At 46.0% G+C, this 19,245-nt stretch overlaps 2 protein-coding genes across 9 annotated transcripts in view; one reads left to right on the top strand and one right to left on the bottom strand.

The window, feature by feature from the left end:
• ACOT9 (acyl-CoA thioesterase 9) overlaps positions 1-12,898 on the bottom strand; it is a 44,593-nt gene extending 31,695 nt beyond the window's left edge. For 2 of the 7 annotated variants that reach the window (XM_045000776.1, XM_045000809.1), the window contains exons 1-2: positions 8,902-8,996; positions 3,367-3,455 (exon numbers count right to left, since the gene is read on the bottom strand). In XM_045000776.1, the coding sequence (XP_044856711.1) occupies positions 3,367-3,455; positions 8,902-8,954 (142 nt within the window). In that variant the 5' untranslated portion in view covers positions 8,955-8,996. Of the gene's footprint in view, positions 1-3,366; positions 3,456-6,497; positions 6,561-8,901; positions 9,017-12,754 lie in introns of those variants that run through there. The other 5 variants (XM_045000827.1, XM_045000857.1, XM_045000876.1 and 2 more) reach the window with 4 other exon arrangements.
• Positions 12,899-13,733: 835 nt separating this feature from the next.
• On the top strand, positions 13,734-17,201 carry SAT1 (spermidine/spermine N1-acetyltransferase 1). 2 transcript variants are annotated; one of them, XM_045008615.1, is made up of 6 exons: positions 13,734-13,988; positions 14,453-14,504; positions 14,593-14,676; positions 16,011-16,112; positions 16,200-16,240; positions 16,647-17,201. In XM_045008615.1, the coding sequence occupies exons 1-6, from the start codon at positions 13,923-13,925 to the stop codon at positions 16,815-16,817; spliced, it is 516 nt and encodes a 171-aa protein (XP_044864550.1). In that variant the 5' UTR covers positions 13,734-13,922; the 3' UTR covers positions 16,818-17,201. The 2 variants fall into 2 exon arrangements, with proteins under 2 accessions (XP_044864550.1, XP_044864620.1); XM_045008685.1 differs by lacking the exon at positions 13,734-13,988 and adding an exon at positions 14,237-14,342.
• The last annotated feature ends 2,044 nt before the right edge of the window (positions 17,202-19,245 follow it).

Genomic DNA, 19,245 nt, shown 5'->3' with positions numbered 1-19,245 from the left:
AAACAGTTAATGAAGACTCCTAGACTAATTGGAGGATTGAGCCAAAAGAAATCTAATCAGGTTCAACAAGGACAAGTGCAGAGTCCTGCACTTATGAAGGAAGAATCCCATTCACCGCTACAGGCTGGGGACTGACTGGCTAAGCAGCACTTCTGCAGAAAAGGACCTGGGGATTACAGTGGATGAGAAGTTGGATATGAGTCAACAGTGTGCCCTTGTTGCCAAGAAGGCTAATGGCACATTTGGCTGCATTAGTAGGAGCATTGCCAGCAGATCGAGGTAAGTGATTATTTCCCTCTATTCAGCACTAGTGAGGCCACATCTGGAGTATTGCATCCAGTTCCCTCTCCTCCCCTCCCCCCCCCCCAAAAGGATGTGGACAAATTGGAGAGAGTCCAGAGGAGAGCAATGGAAATGATTAGAGGGCTGGGGCACATGACTTATGAGGAGAGGCTGAGGGAACTGGGCTTATTTAGTCTACAGAAAAGAAGAGTGAGGGGGGAATTTGATAGCAGCATTCAACAAGCTGAAAGGAGGTTCCAAAGAGGATGGAGCTCAGCTGTTCCCAGTGGTGGCAGGTAACAGAACAAGGAGTAATGGTCTCAAGTTGCAGTGGGGGAGGTCTAGGTTGGATATTAGGAAAAACTATTTCACTAGGAGGGTGGTAAAGCACTGGAATGGGTTACCTAGGGAGGTGGTGGAATCTCCATCCTTAGAGGTTTTTTAAGGTCAGGCTTGACAAAGCCCTGAATGATGTAGTTGGGGTTGGTCCTGCTTTGAGCAGGGGGTTGGACTAGATGACTTCCTGAGGTCTCTTCCAACCTTAATCTTCTATGATTTTGTATGTATAGTTGGAATTATGTTTTCCAATGTGAATTACTTTGGATTTATCAACATTGAATTTCATCTGCCTTTTTTTGCCCAAGGTGGATAAGGTAATATATTTTATTGCACAACTTCTGTTGGTGAGAGAGACAAGGTTTTGAATCACACATGCCTAATCACCCAGCTTTGTGAGATTCCACCTCACTGTTTACTCCTTTTTCCAGATCATTTAGGAATATGTTGAACAGCACTGGTCTCAGTAAAGATAGTTTACAGAGCTCCACCATGAAAACTGACCATTTATTCCTAACCTTTGTTTCCTACCTTTTAATCAGTTACTGACCCATGAGAGGACTTTCCCTCTTATCCCATGACTGCCTACTTTGCTAAAGAGCCTTTGGTGAGGGACCTTATCAAAGGCTTTCTAAAAGTCCAAGTACACTATATCCACAGATCACCTTTGTCTACATGCTTGTTGTCATCCTCAAAGAATTCTAATAGATTGGGGAGGCATGATTTCCCTTTACAAAAACTGTGTTGACTCTTCGCCAACTTATCGTGTTCATCTATGTGTCTGATAATTGTGTTATTTACTACTGTTTCAACCAGTATTCCTGGTACTGACGTTAGGCCTACTAGCCTGCAATTGCCAGGATTGCCTCGAGCCTTTTTTTTTTTTTTTTAAATGAGCATTACATTAGCTATCCTCTAGTTGTTTGGTAAAGAGGCTGAGTTAACAGATAGGTTACGTTGCACAGTTAGTAGCTCTGCAGTTTCATATTAGAGTTCCTTCAGAACTTAGGTGAATACCATCTGGTCCTGGTAACTTATTACAGTTTAATTTATCAATTTGTTCCTAAACCACCTCTACTAACACTTCAATCTAGGACAGTTCCTCCGATAAATCATCTAAAAAGAATGGGTGGGATGTGGGAATCTCCCTCATATCCTTTGCAGTGAAGGCAGATGCAAAGAAGTCTTTAGCTTCTCCACAATGGCCTTGTCTTACTTGAATGCTCCTTCAGCATCTCAATCATCCAGTGACTCCACTGATTGTTTGACAGGCTTCCTGCTTCTGATGTACTTAAAAAAAAATTGCTGTTAGTTTTTGTGTCTTTTTGCTAGTTGCTTTTCAAATTCTTTTTTGGGCTGCCTAACTGTAATTATTATTTGCATTTACTTTCGTTTTAAAATTAAAACATTAACACTTCATGTTTCATATTTAATTATTATAAATCTGATTAAAAACAGTATTTTAATATAAAATAATACGGATATAAATGTTCATAATCCATGGTTCTGATCAGATTAAAGGATTTTCATATATAATTTCTTATGTATAAAAAAACACAGCTTTTCTGGGGGATATTTCATTTCTATTCCTCACTCTGTCCTCTTCTTGCCCATCCTCCCCCATCGTCCATATGTCCCCATCCTACAGTTCCCCTCCATCCAGAACGCATCCTCAGGGAAAAAGGAAAGGTGCCTTCCCAAAAAACAGACATGAGCTTTCCGCTTTTCTAGGCAAAAAGGACCACGCTGATACCCTGAACTTGTATGCTGCATTCACACAGATTTACCATTAGTTCAACACATGTGCAAGAATTTTACGTAAAAGAAACTGTCAGGAACTAGATCTTAAATAATATGAACTACACTAAGGGATATACTCTTTACAATACATCCATGTCACTCCTTAATGGGAGTAGCATGTGAGTATTAGAACGAAAAGTACAATATACTGTATTTAATGTTAGCGAAGTAGATATTGTTATAAGAAAATGTAAAAAGGGAACGTTCCTGCTTTCTCTGTGTGTTGTTGACATAGCTTTCAAAGGTTGTAAAGAAATCAGAAAGCTGGTTTGCATCCTACTTACAGTGGATTCTTGGTCTGTGTAGATAACTGGGCAAAGTGAAACAGACAATGTGTAATTTTTCTAGATAGATACAAGCAAGACTGATTAGGAAGGATAAACACTGACTGGACAGAACTAGTCAGCAACTCGAAGGGCATAACAAACAGATGTGTTCATTATTTCTTTCAACTGTTGTTGTACTGTTACATATGAAAGCAATGGTTAAATAAAAGATAGCTAAGGAGGTACCTGTTACTTTTTTATTTATTCTGCTAAAACTCTATTAGAAAACATATTTAGAATGGAATGTTCGCAGATTAGGTAGTTTAAATAATTTGTGCCCATGCAACGTTACAGGACACAGTATAAAAAAATGTGTGTTTAACAAGGGGAGGTGGAGCAATGCAGGATTTACACCGGATTGGACCAGATGCCAGAAATACCTAGTCCTGGGGCTATTCTCCTAGTAGGCTAACTTATCATTACATTATCCTGCTCTATCTACTTTACTTATGCGTTATGCTTGATTAAGGTGGTAATATATTGTCCTAACATTTTATTATTAAAGCATTAAACCAGTTAAGCTTAATAACTGATAAGGACAGTGCTTTTCACCCAACAGTATAAAGGAAAGAATAAAACCCTTTAATGACATGATCTTCCAAAATTCAATCAGTTATATTACCTTCAGACATGTCTGGAGGAGACTGGAAGCCATTAGTCATGGATGTCAGTGCCCTAGCCAGGAGAGAAGGAGCCTTCCTTACAGTACATCTGTAGATATGAAAGGAATTAAGCATCATTCAAAATTATTGCAGTGAAAACCAATGAGAAAGGTACACACTACTTCAGAGACTCATTTCATCATCTTCATAGAAGTTTTTTTTCAAAAGGAACACAATAGTTTAGACATATAGGTGGAGTTGGCTAAACTGCAAATTGACACATGGAGAGAATTAGTAAAAGAGACAAGTTTGCATTACTTGCACGGTAAAAATATTTGGGGGGGGGGGGAGAGGAAGAATAAAGCCAAATCAGATATGTTGTTTCCCCAATGTTTTCATAACATTATTTGGAAGAAGCTGTCAATGAAGCATATAAACAGTGACCAAGATTTTCAGAAGTGCCTCATGAGTTTAGGTTCCCAATCTGAGGCACCTTAAAAGGGGCTTGGTCAGCAGAGCCTGCAGCTGGAAGTTAGGAGCCTACATACCTTGGTGGATCTGGGCCTTAATGTCTCTGTGCCTCAATTTATCCATTTGTAAAATAGGCACAGCAACACTTCTAAATCATTTTGGGATTCTTGGACATACCTAATATTTTTACTAAAGTGAACATGAGTTTAAATCATTTAAGGTAATATTAATTGGGAAAATGTAAAATTTACTGAAATAAAGGTTTTGTTTTATTGCAGTAAGATACTAGTTTTAATTTGGAAAAGTAAAACAAACAACAAAGGAGGCTATGTGAAAAAGCTATGTCATTTCAGGTCACTGTCTCACAGAGTGCAAGTTCCTTAACATTAGGGTGGATGCTCAGCACTGAAATCAACTTTCAACTGAAATCAACAGAAGTTAGGAGTCTAAATACCTTTGAGGATCTGGGTTTAAATGACTTCCTTAAGGTTACATACTGAGTCAGCACCAAAGTTGCTAGATTTTTTGAGTCTTGACTTCAAGTTTCATATTTTGATCACAAAGCAACATTGCTTTTTCTAATAAACTCATGATACATTATTATTGATTTGTATTTGCATGTTCCCCATATTAATCTCAATAGGCCAGATATTCTATGATTCTTTAGGGACTATCAGGGTTGGAAGGGACCTCAGAAGGTCATCAAGTCCAATGCCCTGCTCAAAGCAGGACTAATCCCCAACTAAATCATCCCAGCCACGACTTTGTCAAGATGGGCCTTAAAAACCTCTAAGGAAGGAGATACCACCACCTCCCTAGGTAACCCATTCCAGTGCTTCACCACCCTCCTAGTGAAACAGTTTTTCCTAATATCCAACCTAAACCTCCCCCACTGCCACTTGAGACCATTACTCCTTGTTCTGTCTGGTAAAATTCTCACAGCAATCCCCTATATTGTCGTGTCAAGGAACAGGGTTTGCCTGTCCCTTCAACCTCCTGCAGAAATGGTCAGAGGGTTCACCTCAAAATTGGGTAGGCCTTCAGCATGTATAACAGGGCACGGCTGTCTACATAAAGATCATGTATTGCTACACCACTATGGACCCTGCACCTCTCTAGCTGATTTAACTAACATGACAGTAAAAACACTAGAACAATGGTCCCCAAACTGTGGGGCGTGCCCTCCTGTGGGGGGCAGATGAACATTCAGGGAGCAGGGCCTGGACCAGCCCCCATGGGGGGCAGGGAGGGAGCACCACCCAGTTCCACTCTGCCCCCAGCTCTTTTCCGGTCCAACCCCCAGCTGTGGCCCCAGATCCTGGCTGCAGCTCTGCACCCAGCCACTGCCCTGGCTGCTGGCCCCAGTTGATGACCCAGTCTCAGCCCCTGGCTCTCAGCCAGGCTGCAGCTCCAACCCCAGCCTCAGCCCCTGGCCACAACCGTGGCCCCAGCTCCCAACCAGACTCCCAGGGGGGACATGGACATGGGTAAGGGAGGGCAAGATGTAAAAGGTTTGGGGACCACTGCACTAAATCTCATCTGCACTAGGAATTGCCGCAGTGGTAATGGTGGAAACTTTCTTTTAACATCCCCTACTGCAGACACAGCCTTTGACTCCAACGTTCACTTTTATTATGTGATCTGTTGCTAACTCAGTTCATATTCCTATAGGATTTTAAAGTACAATGGCAAGTACTTTAGGAGGAAAAAAATGTTTTAACATTTAAGACCATATTCTTGCCTCACTGACACATTGTACAGGCTCAGCCCATTGGCATCAATAGAGTTGCACAGGGTATAAATTAGGGCAGAAATTAGCCCCAAGCATTAGTAGAAAAGGGTTCAAAATTTGCCTGATTGATTTGTTTGCATTTCATTTCAAACAGCTTGCTTGGATTTAAACATTCCTCTACAGTGTTTTCAATACAAGTAGTACAGCTTTATGCTAGTCCAGAACTGCAAAGTTAAGTTAAATACTGAAAACAACAGTACAACTCTTCAATTTTCATTATCTAAGATAAGTGAAATGCAAAAACAGGGCAACTAGCATTAATGGCAAAAAAAATGCATTTTTCAAGTTGAATTATTTAATGACTTATTTGTAAAGCGGCTAGTTTAATATCTACGTAGCCTGATTCTTCGCTGCCTTGTACACTGTGTGGTTATTTATCAAATGCTGCCGAACCACAATGCAAGAAACAGGTCTGTGCATTTCACCCGGACAGCGCCCGTTTACACGGGCTCGACGGAGTAACGCTCCTCAGCGCGCCGCCGGGATTTGACAGCCTGTCCCGGCAGCCCATGTCAGCGACGGTAACGCTGCATCGGGAAGTTACAAGTTCGGGGCAGGGGGCGCCCCGGGGACCGGAGACCAGGGGCCGCCCCCGCCCGGGGCCGGGACACGGCGCCGCCTGGCGGGCGCAGCAGCGCGCCCCGCCGCGGGCAAAGGCGGCTCCCGCCGCAGCCCCGTTACCCGCCTCGGGGGACTCCGCCGGCGCCGGCGCCGCCCGCACAAGAGCGCGGAACCCGGGGCCTCCCTGCGGGCACCCGGGGCCAGCGCGCGGCGGCGGCGGCGGTACAACGGCCCCGCCCGGCAGATGGCTGCCCGGGGGCACCGGCCGCGCTCGGGCCCGGGGGAGCGACCCGGGGCCCTGGAGCAGCCCGGCCCCCGGCCCCTCACCTGAGCGCCAGCATCCTGCCCCGCGGCGGGGCCTTAGTCCTCCTGCACCATAGAGACGCAGAGAGCCGCCCAAGCCTTTCGTCTGTCTATGGTTCCTTCCGTCCCGAGCAGGGGGCGGGGCCTTGACCGGAAGGGGCGGGGCCTTTAAATCAAGATTTAAAAGGCCCCAGTCTCTCTGTAACATCTGGAGCCCTGGGCTGCCATTACTGCCGGGGGGGAGCGGGGGCCTGGCCCGGCCCGGCCCGGCCCGGCCTGGCCTGGCCCGGCCCGGCCCGGCCCGCCAGCAGTGATTTAAAGGGCCTGGGGCTTTGCTGCTGCAGTAGTGGTGGCTGGAGGCCCAGGGGGTCCAGCCACTGCTGGGAGCCCCAGACCCTTTAAATTGCCACCAGAGGGGCTCCAACTAGGCAGCTGCTGCCCTGGGAGCCGGGGATTTAAAGCCCCCCCCCCCTTTCTGGTTGAGGCTCCACCCCCTGCCCAGGACTCTGGCATACCAGTAAATCCTTTAAGTTAACTTTCATCCCTGGGTGCCCCATGGATCATAAAATGGACTGTGAATTTGGTAAGTTCCTATCAGCCTTAAAATAAACAGTTATTGAAATGACCTTTTCAAAAGACTTATGCATGTTCTTATGTTATCAAGTAGCAATCAACTCCATGTAAAACCTGTTGAGTTTGGCTGAATCAGTTTTTCCATCCAGCAAAAGAAATGGTGTTCATTTTCATTTGGGCTATGAAATGCTTAGCAGAAACTCTAACTGCAAGAACGATACAGCTTTTCCTTTGATTCTCAAATGACCTCTCTGGATCACAGAAATCTTAGTCATGAATGGGTAGCCAGCCAACTCTAGTCATGTGATGATTTACAATAAATTTATTTTCCAAAATAATTTAAAAATGTGATTGCAGTCTCTGTGTTCTTTATAATTACACGTGTACCCCAGGATACAGGGTTACAAAGATTAAAATTTGACCAGGACTACTTCCATGCTCAGAGTTAATTATATGCATAAGTGCATTACTGGATCAGAAGTGCACACATGCACACTCTCTTTTTGGTTCAGGACTTACAGCAGAACCAAATTGTGCCAAAATATGACAACTTTTTAGAAAACTAAAACTCTTCAAAAAAGTATTTTTACCAACCAAAGGTGCTCAGATAGTAAGGTGTAAGATATAAAGGTAAAAATCAGATAAATATTTCAAATACATTCAGACCTGATGTATCACTTCCCTGCTTACACCAGTTCTCAATTTTGGGTTTGCCTGTTTATTATAATAAGTTGTTAAAAATGAAATCCTTTCTCCCTATTACAGCCATTGTTTTTCCATGCTATTATATTTCACAATATGTGACCTCTGCCTTCAGCAGTAACCATTAAGAATTCTGTCTTTAAGGGCACTGTCTGAACTTTCCAGGGCCCAATTTACAGAGGTCTAATGACATTTTTCCTTCCCACTTTTCCCCCTTCATTCTTTCAACATCCATTCCATAATGGCTGTTGTTGGGTCATCTTCCTAGCTCCAAATTCAGGGTCAGTACTGCCCTCACCCCTATGCAAGGCCAGAGTAAACAGGCCCTTCATGCTAAGTTATAGACAAAATTTTCTTGCTTGGATCCTCTGCTGAAATGAATTTTTACCTGTACTTGATTGATCTAGCAAGCCAGCTACATGTGTGTGTATATCACTAATCAGTGTAGCATGTAGGCTGTGAAAGGTAAGTAGTAGTGTATCATTTTCTTTTTGTTTCCTCTCGTCTATATTTTGTACCATACACTAGCCCATAAAACTATTCTGCCATTTCAAAGGTTTTTTTAACCTTTTTAAATTTGAAAGCAAACCATGTTAGCTGGTTTCAAGGCTGATTCCCACTCTGGCACTTCAAGTGCAGAAGGTGGGGCCTGCAAGGATTCTAAAAATTAATATTGGCCACTCCAGGCTTGCGTTAAACTCCCAAGGTTACAGCTTCTCTCTGATCTTGGATGGTGCCATCACCCAAATGCAAAAAAAACCTTTTTTTAACTCAGATGCACTTGGGAATTCCCCCCTGTGGGGACCCTCAAGCCCTTTCACCCCCCACCCCTCCAGGGAAGAGCTGAGAAAGAAAACAAAGAAAATTAGCTGTTGCCCCCAGCTAATCAAACAGCATATGCACAAACCTCTTAGGACACCAAAAATCCAATCCTGTTCTTAACAAAAAAAAAAAAAATTAATCTGAAAACTCAGGCTATTGCTAGAGTAATTCAAAAAATTAAGCACCCAAATTAGCTTTTTTTAGGGGTTCATTTTAAAGGTTACAAGCAAACAAAAGCATCTGGGGTTAGCACAGAGGAGTCCACAAACCAATAAAAAATAAAAGAATTAACCCTAATTGCATCTTCCTAGACATTCCCTAATTTACTTACATTTCTAGGGTTTCAGATAAGCAATCTTTAAATATGATCTGATGGTTTTTCATACCTGGCTTAAAGCTTCTCACAGCATAACTGCTCTCTGTTCCCCTCTTTCCCAGAGAACAACAACACAGACAAAGGCAAGTTTTTTTTTCCAAATTTTAAAAAGTTCTAGCCCTTCCATTGGCTCTTTTGATCAGGTGCCCACTCCTTTCCTTTTATGTGTGGGCTTGTTAACTCTTTACAGGTAAAGCAAGTAGAGAACAACCACCAAGAGGGATTCCATAGACAACTGGCTGGCTGGGTGTCCCCCCTCTCATTTATCACAGCTGGAATAACACACAATCAGCATATTTCAGTGGAGTGGGGTGAATTAAAGTTGAACTCTCAAAAATGGTAAAACAGGAAGACGCCATTGTTGAAACTTTAGCGTTTATAAAGCCATGTGACTGTTTTGTCTTGTGACCAGAAAAAAACACACACTTTTCTACATTACCCCACATCAGGTTTCTTGATAATATAATTGTGTGTGTGTGTGTGTGTGTGTGTGTGTCAAATGGAAAATCAACAAAGGTCTCATGAGCACCAGAGGTCTTTTATAAAATTGGATTGTCTGTGTCATGTTTCTGATCCCTGCCAGAATATTTATGGATGTTTTACAGACTTATGTTAAAGAACACCTTCTAAATGAGACTTTTACAAATCAAAGTCCTCTATGTGTTGTATAGCTGTCATTACAGACCTCCATGGCACTTTCATTGGAGGTTGGTGCTTTTAGATAAAAATCTCCTCACAAGTTGTGTTGTGCACAGATGAGTCTGCCTTGGGGTCCCTTCCCTCCCTGTCAGTAGGGCCCAGGCCATAGAGTGTGCCCTGGGATTTGTAGTCCTGTGGGATGAGGCTGTATAAAACTGAGAGCATTGTGCAGAATTTACTGGCCACTATCGTCTGTGTAGTGCTGCTCTGTGCTGGATGGGAGGTGGGGTGTCAGACCTGCTCAAATGTGCAGGGGCAGCTCTATGTATTTTGCAGCCCTAAGCACAGCAGTCTGGCAGCTTTCGGCGGCATGCCTGCGGGAGGTCCGCCGGTCCCGCGCCTTTGGCATACCAGCCGCCAAATTGCCACTGAAACCGAGGGACCGGCGGACCTCCCACAGGCATGCCTGACTGCCACCTTCACGGCGACAGGCAGGCCGCTCCCTGCGGCTTGCCGCCCCAGCCACGCACTTGGTGCACTGGTGCCTGGAGCCGCCCCTGCAAATGTGTCAGAGGCCCAACACTGTTAAGAGCAGCTAGCAGAGATTCTCCCATGCTGCCAAAGAGACTATGCTTTGGGTGCCAGAGGGGAGATCTGTATCCCTGCTGTGCTGCCAAGCCAGAAGAGGGCAGGGTCAGGGCTGGTGCAAGGATATTTTGCACCTAGGCGAAACTTCCACCTTGCGCCCCTCCCCTCCCCTTTCCCCGGAGCATCGCTTATTAAGATTTTTCAAAAATGAATACTGCATAATGTGGCATTGTTCATTAGAATTAATACACATTCAGCTTGAAAATGTATTAATTTCATGATTTAGTCTACATATTTAATGAAAATAAATGGCCTTGGGTCTCCTGCATGTGGCTAGAGTCCCTCCTGCTCTTCTACCCCAGAGGATCTGGAAAGGGTTGTTTTGGTGATCAGATCACAGAGCTGGGAGTCGGGATCTGGCTTCTATTCTCCACCCTGGCACCAACTCACTGGATGACTTCAGGCAAGTTACTTCCCCATTCTGGGCTTCAGCTCCCCCCTGTGCTAAGGTGTGAAATGGTTCCTTGCTCCTGGGCTGGAAAATGCAATATAGACAGGAGGGAGTGTCTGAAGGCCTGTCTTCCCCACAGGTGTGAGGCAGGACAGAGTTCCAGCCTCCGTCATGACCATCCTGGTTGCTTTACTCTGCTCCACACCAATCACTGCTGAAGCCTCTTACTCAGAGAGCTCTGGCCCAGGGCCAGGGGTGAAAGTAACTCACAGGACTTACCAGGGCTGCCCAGAGGGGGGGCAAGAGGGGCAATTTGCCCCAGGCCCCGGACCCCACAGGGGCCCTCACGAGAGTTTTTCGGGGCCCCTGGAGCAGGGGCTCCGGAAAACTCTCGTGGGGGCCGGGCCCCCGGAGCTTCTTCCGCTCTCGCTCTTCACCGGCGGGGGGTCCTTCTGCCCTGGCGGAAGGACCCCCCGCCGGCGAATTACCGCCGAAGCGGGACCCACAACTGAAGTGCAGACGGGTTTTTGGTGGTAATTTGGCGGCAAGGGGTCCTTCCATTCTGGGACCCGCCGCCGAAGTGCCTTGAAAACCTGCGGCGGGGGCTCCCCGCCGCCGAATTACTGCCAAAGACCCAGCTGCACTTCAGCGGCTGGTCCCGCTTCGGTGGTCATTCGGTGGCGGGGGGCCCCCGCTGCGGGTCTGCGGGGCACTTCGGCTGCAGGTCCCGGAACGGAAGGGCCCCCCACCGCCGAATGACCGCCGAAGCGGGCGAAGACCCCAGGCCCCCGGAATCCTCTAGGCGGCCCTGGGACTTACAGGTATGGCCAGAGTCCTGGGGGTGGGTGGCCTCATCCAGAACAAGTGTGGCTTCAACCGGAAGAGGCGGGGCCTCAAGATTTAAAGGCCCTGGGGCACCAGCTGTGGCTGGGAGTTCCAGGGCCTTTAAATCACCCAAGGGGCTCCCAGCTGCAGAGGTTGCTGGTAGCCCCCGGGGTGAACTAAAGGGCCTTTAAATGCTGGCCCCAGGTCGGCCACCGGAGCTGTGGGCCGAGGCCGGGATTTAAAGGGCTCCTCCCCGCCACAGCAGGAAGCTCAGAGGAGTGCTTTAAATGCCGGCCCCAGCCCGGCTGCCAGAGCTGCGGGCCGGGATTTAAAGGGCTCGGGGCTCCCCGTGTCCGTGGGGAGCCCCGAGCCCTTTAAATCCCCGCCGCAGAAGCTGATGCAGTCCAGCACGGCGTACCGGACCGGACTGGCTTACTTTCACCTCTGCCCAGGACAGAGGAATCAGTGTCATTCTGGGCCTGATTTTCAGAGATGCTGAGCACCTGAGGTTCCCCTGATGCCTGTGGGAACTCCATGGTTCTCAGTACTTCTGAAACTCAGGGCAATTTATTTTGAATGCTGGGCCAGGACTGAGCCTGCAAAGGCAGCTCCATATACACCCCTCAATCCACAGCAGCTCTCCCATCAATAACCATACAGGCAATCAGGAGAATGATGAGGGGCAGTTGGCCCAGTGCTGGGAGTGGGGAGGAGATGGCCCTAATGTGGTCACTAAACTTCTACCTGTAAAGTTACTGGTGCATCTGCTGTCAATTCAGTGGGAATACAAAAATCTCTAGGGTGCTGCAGCCTGCCCAGTGTTCAGCTGCACTTAACCTAAGTTGCTCACACACTTGCAGTGGTTGTGCACCATGCAACTGGCCACCCATATTACATGAAAATCTGGCTCTGACGGTGTTGTAATTTGACTTAACAGTTACTGCTGCATTTCGTAGAGCTGTTGTCCCAGGCTGGCTGCAGACTCAGGCAGACAGAACTGTGTCAGCTAGATGCCCATCACCTTTCGAAGATTTTCCTTGTAGCCTTAAGGGCTTGAGACAGCCATGTTTCTTCACTGAAAACTTGCAGTGTGCTGCCTCTGAATCCCAGATTAATACCTTGTGTGGGCAGGTGCAGAGCTCAGGGCTTGAAGGCCTCTGGCCTAATGGATAAGCCAGTGCAGAAGTAGGAGCCTCGATCTCCTGTGTTCAAAACAGGACTCCAACAATGACTCCCCGGGTGACCGTGAGCAAGTCACGTCCCTGTTCTCTGCCTCCGTTTCCCCCCAAATGGGGCTCTATTTACCTGCTCCACAGGGTTGCAGGGATGGATGGGGATGAAGCCTAGGAAGGTGGCTCATGCTGAGGACGGTTACACTTTTGCAGCTCTTTAGCCCTGTATCCTCTGGTAGGGCTATGATCCACCCCCACAGGTGGACCGGTGGCCACGGTCTCCTCTTCCTTTCCCCCACCCCCGCCCCCCACCACTGCATTGCTGTCAATAGGGCCAGCTGCAGGTGGGCTGATGTCACCTGCTCTGATCTGCAGCTGGCAGCCCCTGCTGCGGCAGGGGGTTGGGGACTGCCAGAGCCAGAGGGAGCAGGCTAGAGAGCGATGCGGCAGCCTGGGGGCTCAGGGAGGAGGCAGCTCCGGGCTGGCAGGGGGGGGGGCGTAGAGGGGCAGTGATTGGGGCGCAGCAGAGGAAGGCGGCGGAGCCCCTGGTTGCAGAGGAAGCCCGCAGAGATAGGTGCTAATGTGGCTGCGAGCAACCCGTCTCCCCGCCGGAAGCAATAATGTACAAAAAAATTGGGGGGCGGGGGGACACCGCTTTTTGGCGCCCCAGGCAGTCGCCTAGTTTGCTGGTGACACCGGCGCTGGGCAGGGTGTGTGCCACGCAGGTGCGCAGCAGTTCGTGTCCCTGACACCCCGCTGTGGCAGCCCCCGCCCCACGTAGCTCGCAGCCCGAAGGCCGCGGGGCCCGACCCCAGCGCTGACGGTTCTGTAGGTCTGAGGGAGTCGCAGCCCCTGGGGCGGGGCCCGACGCTCCCCCCTCCTGGGGCGGGGCCGCAGCCTCTGCCCGCCAGGGGGCGCTGCCGGCCGCGCGCTCCGGCCTCGCGCCGGGCAGACGCACGCGCCGCGCCCACGGTTTCCGGAAGAGTGAGGGAATGCCGGGGTCAGGGGCGCTGCGATTGGCTGACGGCCTGAGCGGGGGCGGGGCCATTGGCGGAGGGGCCGGAGGAGGCGGGGCCCGTTGCCGATAAATAGGGGCCGCCCGGCCGGCCGCCTCCAGACCGCGCAGAGCCGGGAGCGCGCAGGGGGGCTGGGGTCGCTGCTGCCGCCGCCGCCGCCGCGCCATGCTCGGAGCCTGACTGAGCCGCCGCGCCGGGGACACGAATGAACAAGCTGCTGCTGCTCCTGTTCACGTACCGGGGACTCGCCAGCCGGGGGGGCCGCAGGGGGAAGCGCCGCCGAAAATGGCCCCGTTCCGCATCCGTAGCGCGCGGCCTGAGGACTGCCCCGACCTGCTGCGCCTCATCAAGGTACCGGGCGGCGCGCGGCGGCGGCGGGGGGGAGGGGGAGGGGAGTGTGCGCGGGGGGGGAGGGGAAAGGTTGGGCGGGGGGAGGGGAGCCTGGGAGGAGGAGGAGGAGGAGGGAGAGGCGGGGGGGCGGAGTTAGAATTCTGCTGTTCTTGTCATCAGAACCTTTGCACCTGTTGTTGCGCCACAGGGGATAGACATTCCTCCCCCCCACCCCCCCGTGGTTTTGTCAGCCCAGCGCCCAGCCCTGCTCCGCTGGAGTGGGGGGGGCAGCTTTGCCCTCCTGACGTGGCAAAAGCAAGTTGTTTGTGTTCACTGCGTGTGCAATGGGCCGCTTGCTCTTCACTCTCTGCGCAGGCAAGTGGCTTCCTCTCAGTGCTGCTTTGTATAAACAGCACTTGGGTGAGAAATGTCTTCTCTACACAGGGAAATATATTTGTATAGCTATACTTTTTTTTTTTTTGCAGGAACTAGCTAAATATGAGGATATGGAAGACCAAGTAGTCCTAACTGAAAAAGGTAACCAATTAGGTGCTGTGAGTTTGTTTTGTTGATAGTCCCACTAAATTTAATATAGAATATATATCAGTTTATTGTCGTCTTATAGATCTGCTTGAAGATGGCTTTGGTGAACATCCTTTCTACCACTGTCTTGTTGCAGAAGTGCCAGAAGAACAATGGACAGCCGAAGGTAAGACATCCTGCTGCTTTTTAAAAATCAGAAATGCACAGGATGTATGTAACTTTATTTAAAGCTGCTGATTATACATAAAGCTCAAGCTGTGAATTTGGGTAAGACGAAAGAGTTAAAATGCAACTATTGAAATAGAAGAACCATTATGTTTTTCTAAAGTGATCAGCCACCCTGAAGACACTAGAGACCAGGTATAATATATATGATGTACTGTAATTCCATTTCATTAAATGGTTGTTCTTGTTTGACCCTAATTTACCTTAATGTAATCCTGTTGAATCACATTTTTTCTTTAATTTGTCCCCAATCTTCAGGTTACAGTCTCTAGCTTCGCCATGTACATGGCCCTTCCGTGTACATGGATGGGCGGGGAGGTAACTAAAAGATCCGTTACACAATAAAGTAGATGATCATGATACATGAGGTAAGGTCTAACAGGGACAAGTACTATTCCCAAGCATTTACCAAAAAACACACGGTAGATCAGAAATTCTGAATGCACTCTCTTCGTATGAGTATGTGCAAAGCATTATGGCTAACATGATTTGAATTCTCAAGTTTTAGGACTGAGTTGGATGATGTTGGAAGAGGGTACCAGTTTTGCACTGACTGGTTGGCTCCTCTTACAGGGTGAGCCAGAGAGTTGTTTCAAGTAAACAAGGAAAGCTGTTGGCCAAAGTAGATATCTTTCTGGTGCCCAGGATAAAGGAGACAGACTACTACTTTATCAGTGGGAACACAGTTGAGGCAGTGCTGGAGATGCCATTATGTTAACTAATGGCTGCCTATGAGCACTCCTGGTTTTCCCACTGAGCAATTTTTGAGAAATATTAATTGGGAGACAGACTTTAAAGGTGTGTGTTTTTAGATTCTACTATTAGTGTTGTGTTCTGATTTTTAAGAAAGCAGAATTGAGTTAACTGCCACCATATTCTGAACTGCCGTGTAAAATGTAAACCAATTTATAATCCAAAGTGGACATACTGATAAACCAGTAGGGTATGTATAATGTGTCTGTAGCAGAAAGCCTTAGTTGTTCATTGTTCGCTATAACTGTAAACACTGCCTTTGAGGAACCAGAAGGATAATCTTCATTCCACAACACAGATCTCAAGCTATCAGAATTCTTATTTTACCTACACCTCAATATGCTTATTACAAACTTCCATTCTTAAATCAGGCTTATAACAGTTAATAAATTAATAGTTGCATGTACAGAAAGAAAACCTAGGTATGTAAGTTACATGCATGTAAGCTGAAATGTACTAATCTTGTTGCCTTTCAGAAATAAGGTTTTTTTTTGCTGATGTAATATAAATCCTTTGTTACAGGACATCTTATTGTGGGCTTTGCCATGTACTACTTCACTTATGACCCATGGATTGGAAAACTGCTGTATCTTGAAGATTTCTTTGTAATGCCTGAGTTCAGAGGTATGTTTTAAGGAATAGCTTTTAAAAGTATTGTTTGTTGTATATGCTTTTTTAAAAAATTACAACTAACATTTCTTGACTTTTTAGGACTTGGCATTGGTTCAGAAATTCTGAAGAATCTGAGTCAGGCAAGTAGTTTTTCCTTTCTCCATTAGATTTTTAGCACAAGACAACAGCAGAGAAGCAAGTCTGTCAGTTGTCTGAATTAATATTACCCTTTAACAGTACTTGAAAGTGAGTGATTTAGTTGCTGTAGTAAAGTGGATAAATGGACATATGGGGCAGGCTTGTCAGATTCTGTAAACTTCTAGTGGCTTAGTATCTGTCTGCTTCTTCATAGAAGCAGAATTGTGATAGGCACAATGGAGATGAGGGACAAAGGAGGAAACGGCAAACATTTTAGTAGTGGTGTCCACTTCAGAATAAATCATATTGCTGGGGACTCTTGTCTGTCAATAGTGAGTGGAAGGAGAGATTTGTGTACATAACACATAAGATTGCTGTATACCTAATATACTAGTTATCTGTTTCTAGGTTGCTCTCAAATGCCGCTGTAGCAGCATGCACTTTGTAGTCGCAGAATGGAATGAACCTTCGATCAGGTTCTACAAGAGAAGAGGTGCTTCTGATCTGTCCACTGAGGAAGGATGGAGGCTCTTCAAAATTGACAAAGAACATCTGTTGAAAATGGCAACTGAAGAGTGAGGAATTATTCTAGAAAATGACAAATCTTATCCCTGAATCATACTCTGAATAAAGTCTTGCCTTGCTTTCTATACAGTTTGTAGTGGAATAAATAGCATGGACACTAATTCCAAAGCTCCATTACCAGCGCTATTGTAGTATAATTGTTGCTGTCATCTGTCATCTGGACTTGAAACATCAGTTTTACAGGAAATGACATCTGTGAAGTCCAATTTATTTGCTTGTAAACATCATCCTTCACCAGTGTGGGCTAGTGATCTTTCAATGTATATTGAATAAAACTTCATTGTTGTGAGTGTCATTCAAATGTGTACAATGTACACACTGGCAGGGTTTTTGTTTTAATTTCCTTTTATAAAATAAAGTATAGTATTTTCACTTTAATGGCATTAGTGTAGTGTGGTTGAATTCTTACAAGTAAAGTAGCTTTCATTTGGTCACTATTTCCTACAGCAATAAATAACACCACTGCCAATCAGCATCACAAGGACTTGAAATCAGCGCTTTTGTTGAACCTAATGTAGCTACCAGTGACTCTGTATCTGTCCACCCTTCCAATTTTGGATCTTGTAGCGCCTTTTTAAAAAAAAAAGTTTTTCTCCCTCCAAATGAAAAACAAAACTAATATGTAATCTGAAGCTTTTTCTCTTATAGTGGAAGTAATTAGAGGCAATGCTGTTAATATCAGTAGGTAAAGAGGCCTTATCTAAAATACAGATTTCACTTGTTTAACTATAATTGGCTTTTAAGTAATTAGATGGTATAAAACCCCTCTGTGGACACACCAATTCAAATCTGATTTATACTGTTTTAACTTTTATTTCATACCAACTTAAGTCAATAAATCATGTTTAAATTGATTGAAGAGTATTTGTGAGCATTTTGCACCAGCCCTAACTAAATTTTTGTTAAAACCAATTTGAACACAAGAACAGGTGGTGGGGTTACTTGTAACTAGCTGCTGTCCTTTTTAAAGAAGCTGAAAGATACCAAAACATGAAAAAATTGTCACTGTGCACAGGGCCATAAATGCCTAAAGATGGTTATCGTACTAATGGAGCTGTTCTGTAGTAAAACAGTTTTAAGGTGGGGAGAGAACTAGACATTTTCATAAAACTAGCTGGACTCTACACCTGAACAGGAAGGCAGAAGGAAGTGAGGTTGATAATGAAAGCAATACACCAGGGTTATAGTTAAAGCTTTCACTTGTTTTCATTATATCGGAATCGTGCTTGGACTGGCTGAAGTACAAAAACTACTAACTTCACTACTGGAGCCTTATTTACATTAGAAGGGTTGTACCAGCATAGTTAAGACAGTAAATATAGAGATGGTTATACTGATCAGCTTAATCCTGTACAGGAATGGGAATATGTTGTACCAGTAGAACTGTCTCCCCACTAAGGTTTGCACTGGTAGACTGACTTGAAGAAAAAAAAAAAAAATTTTACCAATACAACTTTTGAGTATAGAATTAGACTTTCTGTGTAAGTGGTTTTGGGACAGGAATCATCTTACTGTACTGTAGTACAAAGACCCACCTTGTTCAGTTGCAGCTAGGTAAATAGGAGCATAAACACTGCCAAATTAAGTGTAAAAATGTAATAAATGCCAAAAAGGAGTTTGAAGACTAGCAAGCCAAAAACTCAAAAGGTAATAAAATGTTTAAGTATATCAGAAGCAGGAAGCCTGCTAAACAACCAGTGGGGTCCCTGGATGATCGAGATACAAAAGGAGCACTTAAAAATGATAAAGTCCTTGTGGAGAAACTAAATTCTTTGCTTCAGTCTTCATGACTGAGGATGCTAGGGAGATTCCCAAACCTGAGCCATCCTTTGTAGGTGACACATCTGAGGAATTGTCACAGATTGAAGTGTTGCTAGAGGTTTTTGAATTAATTGATAAACTTAACAGTAGTAAGTCACCAAGACCAGGTGGCATTTACCCAAGAGTTCTGAAAGAACTCAAATGTGAAATTGCAGAACTATTAACTAGTTTGTAACCGGTCCTTTAAATCAGCTTCTGTACCCAATGACTGGAGGATAGCTAATGTAACGCCAACATTTAAAAAGGGCTCTAGAGGTGATCCTGGCAATAACAGACCGGTAAGTCTAATGTCAGTTGAAACAATAAAGAATAAAATTGTCAGACACAGGAACATAACTTGGTGGGCAAAAGTCAACATGGTTTCTGTAAAGGGAAATCATGTCTTACTAGAGTTCTTTGAAGGAGGTCAACAAACATGTGGACAAGGGGGACTCCAGTGGACATAGTGTTCTTAGATTTCCAGAAAGCCTTTGACAAGGTCCCTCACCAAAGGCTCTTATGTAAATTAAGTTGTCATGGGATAAGAAGGAAGATCCTTTCATGGATTGAGAACTGGTTAAAAGCCAGGGAACAAAGGGTAGGATTGGGCTGGGGCTGGAGG

This window comes from Mauremys mutica, chromosome 1 (assembly GCF_020497125.1).
Source record: "Mauremys mutica isolate MM-2020 ecotype Southern chromosome 1, ASM2049712v1, whole genome shotgun sequence".
Lineage (NCBI taxonomy): Eukaryota > Metazoa > Chordata > Testudines > Geoemydidae > Mauremys > Mauremys mutica.
The sequence above is the reverse complement of the archived record's forward strand: the minus strand, read 5'-3'. Positions and strand labels throughout refer to the sequence as shown.